General features: G+C 37.4%; 1 protein-coding gene across 1 annotated transcript in view; it reads left to right on the forward strand.

The window, feature by feature from the left end:
• Positions 1–421: 421 nt before the first annotated feature.
• Positions 422–8,018, forward strand: part of RFX7 (regulatory factor X, 7) — a 155,358-nt gene continuing 147,761 nt past the window's right edge. The window contains exon 1 of the mRNA XM_011940535.1: positions 422–582. Coding sequence (XP_011795925.1) covers positions 422–582 — 161 coding nt within the window. The remainder of the gene's footprint in view (positions 583–8,018) is intronic.

Below are 8,018 nucleotides of genomic sequence, written 5' to 3' on the forward strand. Positions count from 1 at the left end.
CAACCGTTCTTCTTGGATTTTGGGGGGAGCCTGCCCCCCCCACTTCGTCTTCAAACGCCCCCAACTCACCCCCCACAGCCCCGGCCGCTGACGGGAGGAGGCGGCGGCGGCAGCGGGGGGCTGAGGGGCGCCGCCATGCCTCTCCCGCGGTGAAGCGCCCCGGCCGTGAGGAGCCGCTGGTCTCCCCGGTGATGTCCCCCAGGCGGCAGGCGAAAGCGACTCACTCGAGCCCTGGGGTAAAGGCCTAGCTTATCCAGCTTCCTTCCTCCTCCTCCTCCTCCTCCTCCTCCTCCTCTTCCCCTCTCCCTCCCCCTCCTTCTCCTCCTCCTCTCCCCCCCTTCGTCCTCCCCTCCCGGTCTCTTCCCTCACCCTTCCCCGCGCCCCCATCTTTCCCTCCCTCCCTCCCACCCCTCCAGCAGCGATGGCAGAGGAACAACAACAGCCGCCACCACAGCAGCCTGATGCCCATCAGCAGCTTCCCCCCAGCGCCCCCAACTCGGGGGTGGCCCTGCCAGCCCTTGTGCCCGGGCTGCCAGGGACAGAGGCCAGCGCGCTGCAACACAAGATCAAGAACTCCATCTGGTAAGAGGATCCTCCATCGCTGGGGTGAAAAAGCCCAGGCACATTTCTGCTGCAAAGTGGGTGGGGGGCGGCGGGCGGGGGAGCTGAGGAGGAGGTTGATGCTTTCATTGAATGTGGCTTTCCCCTAGTCGGGTGCACATTTGTAGGACCTCTGAGGTGTGGGGACTTTGCATCAATCAGCCCCGTCTCCTTAGCTAAAAAATGCTTTTACCCCCTCCTCAATTGTGAGTGCAGATAAACAAGTTTTTTGGTTTTATTTTTTCACTCATTGTAACAGAAATACGGGTCGAAATTAAGTCATATTGCATGATGGTGGCATGAATTTGAAACTGGAGAATGAAATGTGTTTACTCCTTTTTGCAGCCGTAGAAGGAGGAAGAAGTGTATTGTGAATTTTCACCAAACAGATATCCAAACAGATATTGTGCGTAAGAATATTAATATGCAGCACAAAACCTAATGTGTCTCTTCCTTTTCAGTTGGGTTAGCTGCTGTTTCTGAATGTTTTTGCCTCCTTTATTCTAATATTAAATTTCTTTTTCAGGGAATTTATTCTTTGCATTGATTGTGAAGAAAGTGCTTCTTTAGTATAGAATATTTTAAGATGGTAGTTTACAACAAAGTGTGTTTTTGTTTTTTTTTTTTTTCTTAAAACATAGGGAATCAAATGTCTTGCCATTTGTGTGTCTTTTTAAAAGAAATCATTGATGGAATATCTTTCGCTATTTTACTTTCTCGTATGAAAATTTACAATATTTCAGCATTAGATTAAACTCCTCAAGTCTAGTGGGAATCTTTTAATAATTAAATACACCGAGTTAAGTCCATCCACTGTTAGAGCCATTGCAATATTCTTTGAACATGAACTTGCATTGTTTTGTAGGATTCTTCATTAACTGCCTTTTTTTTAAGTGTAGCAATATCTTTTAAATGGAAAGTAATATGTGGAATTTGGCCTAAAAGATTGCTTTTAATAGAAGTATAAAAAGAGAATTTCATATGGTATTTTAAAAAGCCTTGATTTTGAAAATGGAAATGAAATCTTTGCAGGGCCATCATTGAATATGAGTACTAAAATATCAAAACTCATTTTCTCATTTTGAAAACATATCGTAAAGCAACTGGCATTGCATGTACAGTATTTACACATTTTTAAAGTGATACTTTTTAAATACAAGATTAAGGTTAGTTATATAGTAATTTTCATTATTTTCTTGGCATGCATCCATGCCGTCATGATGCTGATATGAAGTAGGTCAGTGCAGGCTTTAATAGTTTCATCAACAGTAGTTGGCAGTTGAATATCTTGCTTTCAGTTTTAATTTTAAAATAAAGTTTAAATATTTTAAAGGAGTATTTTTTTGGCTTTGACAGTAGTCATATTGTGGCAACTTGAAAATAGGTCCGATAAATATGATTGGGGTGTGTGTGTGTGAGAGAGAGACAGAAAGCAGTCTTTATTCTTCAATGGATACTCTCACCCCCTTTTTAAAGCTGTAATTTAAGAGATGGTGAATATCTTGCTTACCATCAAGGTTTTCACAAAACCAGTGTTTTTTTTTTTTTTTAACCTCTAGTAATGTGATGTACTTTTGTGTTTCTGAAATCATCATTAAATTGAATTAAACACTTTGATTTTTACATTCAGATGTGGCATATCCAAGTTAATGGACTAAAATATTTTAAGAGAGACAAATTTTAAAAGTTGATTTAGTAATTTATATTTTAATTTATTATGAGAACAAGAGGGGAAAGGAACCTTCACATTATAGTTTTAAAATGAGTTGTAGAGGCAACTGAGTGAAATGTTTGAATAATGATGACAGTCGAGTGCACTTTTTGGTAAATAATGTGTAAATTTAATTATTCTTTGATATTTGCGTATCCATTACAGCCAAACTGCTCTGACTTTAACATGAGAAAAACTTCTGAAGTAGAGTGCGCTCCAGTTTTTGGTGCTTGCTCTCAAAAAATAATGGGCAACAAACATGTCAATCCCAAAATATGAAATTTTGTATTTTTGTTTTAATATTGTAATGGTATACTTACTAGCATCTAATGTTCAACTTTAGAAATCCTATTTGCAAAAATGATTTTTATATACTTAAAATTTCAGAATAAACATTTGTAGAGAGTAAACAAGATTAGTGAATATATTTAATAGTCTCATACCCCCTGCTCCACAAGAATGGATTTATATTATTCATCAGGTGACTATATAAAATAAAATATCAAAAGTGAAAACTCCTTTACTACCATATTCTCCTAAGAAATAGTATATAAGTATTAAATTTAAAAATTTTAATACATGATTGCAGTTATTTAGATATTTCACATTTTTGAGGCAATAATATTATTTTACAAATTATTCTATCACCTGATAATATTCTGAGAGACTAACAGTTTTGTACTACTTCCTGAATCATCCTTTGGTACCATTAATGAGAATTTTAAATTACTCTCAAAATTTGCATTTGGTTTATCATAGTTTCTAAATTACTGGGCTTGCATATCACAAACACGTCTGTACTTGTCCTCCTACTCTACAAATATAAATATAGTATGTGATGTAGGCCTTTGACTGGACAATGAGTTATTTATCAGTTCATAATTAATTTATTCTGTTTATTAAACTAAAATACTGTTTGATAAAAGTACGCCCATTGAAATATCAGGCATTAAATGAGTCTGGAAAAAAAACATTCAAAGTTGATTGGAAACTATTTCTTAAGAGTTGGAAATATATTTTAAAGGTAATTATAGAAAATAAGTTGGTACAAAATTGACACTGTTATGTTTCTATAACATGATTATGAATACCTTCAGGTGAAGTCTAGGTTAACAAGCTTGCATGTTTCTTATTCTTACTCCATAGACAAAAGGTCCAAATCTACTCACTAGGAAGGAGATTTGTTAGTAGGCATGTGTTTTAGTACTGAATATGGTGTAAGGTTATTTGTATTTTCTAAAAAGTAGGATTCCAAAATAAGCTTTTTGTTGTTTAAAAAAATAAAAAACTAGTAACCCATATATTTTTACCTAAAACAAGGCCACAACCCAACCTAACTGCAAACTTCTTTTAGCTTAAATTGCACCCCTCTTTGGTTACCTCAAAAAAAAAAAAAAAAAAGAAAGAAATACCAAAGCAAGTTTTCCCTTCCTCTTATCTCGCAGTGTCTTCCTAGTTTAGTGAAAAATTTTTAGTGTAAGCAACAATAAACAAATTTAGTAAGTCCTTTTATTTACCTTCTTAAGGCAGTTTTACTTGAAACCCTGATAGAATAAAATTGCTATGGAAAAAATAGGATTGAGATGGTTTCTGCCTGTTTGTGAATTGAGATCATTCCTACATGAGTGGGAGTGAATAACATGCATGCAGTGAGGCTGTAACATAGATACAGGTTGATCATCCCTAATCCAAAATCCCCCAAAATTCAAAATGCTCCAAAATCTGAAACACTCCAAAATCCCAAACGTTTTTAGTGCCACAAGTGAAAAATTCCACACCTGACTTCATTGTATCATGCACAAAATTATTTAAAATATTGTATAGGCCAGGTGCGGTGGCTCACGCTTGTAATCCCAGTACTCTGGGAGGCCAAGGCGGGCGGATCACCTGAGGTCGGGAGTTCAAGACCAGCCTGGCCATGGTGAAACGCCGTCGCTACTAAAATTACAGAAAATTAGCTAGGGGTGGTGGTGTACACCTATAATCCCAGCTACTTGGGAAGCTGAGGCAGGAGACTCGCTTGAACCCAGGAGGCTGAGGTTGCTGTGAGCCGAGATCACGCCATTGCACTCCAGTCTGGGCAACAAGAATGAAACTCCTTAAAAAAAAAATTGTATAAAAATTCAGGTTATGTGTATAAGGTGTATATGAAACATAAATGAATTTCATGTTTAGACTTGGATTACATCCCTAAGATACTCATTACGCATATGCAAATATTCCAAAATCCAAAATAATAAATTGGAAGCACACTGGGCGCGGTGGCTCACGCCTGTAATCCCAACATTTTAGGAGGTCAAGGTGGGTGGATTGCCTGAGCTCAGGAGTTTGCAATGAGCCTGGGCAACACGGTGAAACACCGTCTTCACTAAAATACAAAAAATTAGCCAGGTGTGGCATTGTGCGCCTGTGTCCCAGCCACTTGGGAGGCTGCGTCAGGAGAATCCCTTGAACTCAAGAGGTGGAGGTTGCAGTGAGCCGAGATCGTGCCACTGCACTCCAGCTTGGGCAACAGGGCGAGACTACAGTTCAAAATAAAAAAGTAAAAATAATAAATAAACAAATCGGAAGCACATATGATCCCAGGCATTTCAGATAAGAGATAGTTAGCTTGTATTAAACTCGTACCTGAAAATTCAAAAGAAATCCTGATGTTTTATTTTAGAAAATATTCCACTGCATTTACTCAAATTCAGGGATTCTTAAAAGAATTTATCGGCCGGGCACGGTGGCTCAAGCCTGTAATCCCAGCACTTTGGGAGGCCGAGACGGGCGGATCACGAGGTCAGGAGATCGAGACCATCCTGGCTAACATGGTGAAACCCCGTCTCTACTAAAAATACAAAAAATTAGCCGGGCGAGGTGGTGGGCGCCTGTAGTCCCACCTACTCGGGAGGCTGAGGCAGGAGAATGGCGGGAACCCGGGAGGCGGAGCTTGTAGTGAGCCGAGATCGCGCCACTGAACTCCAGCCTGGGCGACAGAGCGAGACTCCGTCTCAAAAAATAAATAAATAAATAAATAAATAAAGAATTTATCAATTACTGTTTTTATTTCTGTAACTTTATTTGCAAGTGAGACCTCATAAACCTCTTCTTAAAACGGTCATATAAGATCTGTTGTTTTACCCACTTTATGGAAAGAGATAAATAGTGACAGAGACCTATAAGATTCCACTGATTCCTTATTAGACCCTAGAAAAAATGCTGGGACCAGAGTTCCTTATCTTTATTCAATCCTGTAAAGCATATATACTTCTGTATCTGCTATATTTTAGGCTTAAAATTATAATAAAAGTAGAATTATATATATGATCTATTTTGGATGTTCTCTGAATTCTAGTTAAAACCAAAATTGAACAATTTTGTTTTACTTTCTTATGATGATGACAATCAACATCTAGATATTAAGTGAATAATCTCTTGTTTGCATTCTAGTTACAGGGAGCTAAGTTTGGTGATCCAAAAGGTTTACATAGTGATGCCATATTAGTGCTGATTTTCAGTCCCCCATCCTAGAATGCAGTTCAGTTTTATTCTTGGTTTTTGAATCAGGTGGTTTATTAACTCTGTCGAGAAATACTGTTCCCTCAACTATACTGGGAAACATGTACTATAAATTCATAACTTTAGAGTTTAAGTGGAAGTCTGTGATTTTCATTTTGCTTTAAAAATGGAGACTGACTAGCACATCAGCTGGCTTCCATATATTTTTGATTAGTAGGTAGACTTGCTACCTACCCTGAGTTTATCTTGTCTTCAATACCAAGCACACAAAAGACTTAGAATGCATTTTGCATATCCGTATTGAGCCTCGCTGTGTCCCAACACGGTTTCTGGTTCCAGGAGAAAGGCAATTCCTTGCTCTCCTATGATTTGAAACTGATAAAATTGTCTTCCCTGTTGACAGAAGTTAATTGCAAGTTAAGAGGTTTCAAGCCTGTTGATTTTCTTGTTTAGGTTGGGTAGCAGATATGTAGGTGTGTAAATAATTGACCAATTTGCTCTCTCCATTGAAAGGTGTCTTGAATGATGGCATGTGCAGGACTGATTTATGTCTCACTGTAAATTTTTGGTATTATTTGGGGAAAATGAGCTTCATAGTGGTAGAAAAGACAGAAGTGTCTTGTTATGAAAGATGGATTAAGAATTATGTTGCATTACTTTTTCCATTAGAAAATAATATTGCATGCTAAAATTGTACAAATGAAAATTAAAATAAGCCTTATCATTTACTTATATTTGAGGACTTTAAGAACAGTTTGTAAGTACTCAAATGAGTATCTGCTATATACAAAGTGTTATGCCAGAGACTGGCATTTGAGGAATGCCCATTCACTTGTAATATTAACCTTGTAAAATTGACCTAAGCAAAAATATGCAATAAAACTTCTCTTTTATTCAGCTAGGGGACCAGGAAAAGAAGTGACAAGTGTCAAGGTATGCATTGTGGAAAAAGTAGACCTTAGTTTCCTCATTTACAAAATGAGAGATTTGTACCAAGTGACCTTGAAGGTTCCTGAGTTTCTAACTCTGTTACTGAATCAATATTGACAACAATAATAAAACCGTAAGCACAGTGAAAGACTAATATAATTAATTTATCGTAGGCAATCAACAGAACATTTTTATTGGATGAATTATTAGGATTTGTCAGTGTTTCCTTGGGTGTTAACTGAGGAGGACTTGCTTATTGCTACCTTGTGCAAGGGTTCTGTTATGTGAGATTACTGTGCAAATCTTTATTGAGCATATATTACATTTAAAGTAGTTAAGAGCTGTTTATTGTGCAAAAGTAAGGCGATGCAGTAATCCTGGTTGTTGGGGAGTTTACTAACTGCTGGTTGAGAGATTGTAGTAGGGAGGCTGTTTGTGTGCTGCTTTTGTTTTGTCTTCTTTATAAAGAGATGCTCAATGTTTAACCTTATCCCATAATAGTAATGTAATATTTTAAGGTAGTGAATGTCATATTGTAAATTCAGTTATATAAATAAGAAAAGTATGTACTCTTTTCAGAATAATTTAGTGCAGCATTGAGCTTCACAGCTGTTCCTCTTCATCTAGGATAGACATTTTAATAAGTAATCGTGACAGAATGTTCTTTGTAAATTATAAGGAACATGTTAGTAAGATGGTTATTCCACATCTCTGAGCAAAGTAGACCACTCTTGTCCAGTGCCTCCTATTCTACCATTCTCTTTCTGTTTAGTCTTTTAGTTGCTTTCTCTTCTGCTTTCTGGAGGGTTCTAAATTCAAGTTAAAAGATGAGCAGCATGGGCCAACAGGAGGAAGAATCTTCCTGCCTTGGGTAGGATAATAAAATAAGGAACAATAAGCACTAAGTCCTCAACGCACTTAGTTGCTGACTATGAGATTAAGATATTCGGCACTCAGCCCACATAAATAAAAACCTTAAAACATGATTTTTCTTTTTTTGCGACTGTAGATAAGCATTTACTTTTTCTATTTCATGAACTAGATACCTCTTATTTATAAGACAAAATAGAAACATGAGGTTTGGTTAATTATGTACAACCTCTGTATCAGGCATCTATTACTGTAGCTCATATATATGTATGTGTGTGTGTGTGTGTGTGTGTGTGTGTGTGTGTGTGTATACCTATATATAAGTTGTGTGGGAGGTGAAGTTTTCTATTTCCTCATAACTGAGCACAAATTGAAAAATGCTGATATTCCTTGCTATTTGAGT

This window comes from Colobus angolensis, unplaced genomic scaffold, assembly GCF_000951035.1.
Source record: "Colobus angolensis palliatus isolate OR3802 unplaced genomic scaffold, Cang.pa_1.0 Scaffold19, whole genome shotgun sequence".
In the NCBI taxonomy this organism is placed as follows: domain Eukaryota; kingdom Metazoa; phylum Chordata; class Mammalia; order Primates; family Cercopithecidae; genus Colobus; species Colobus angolensis.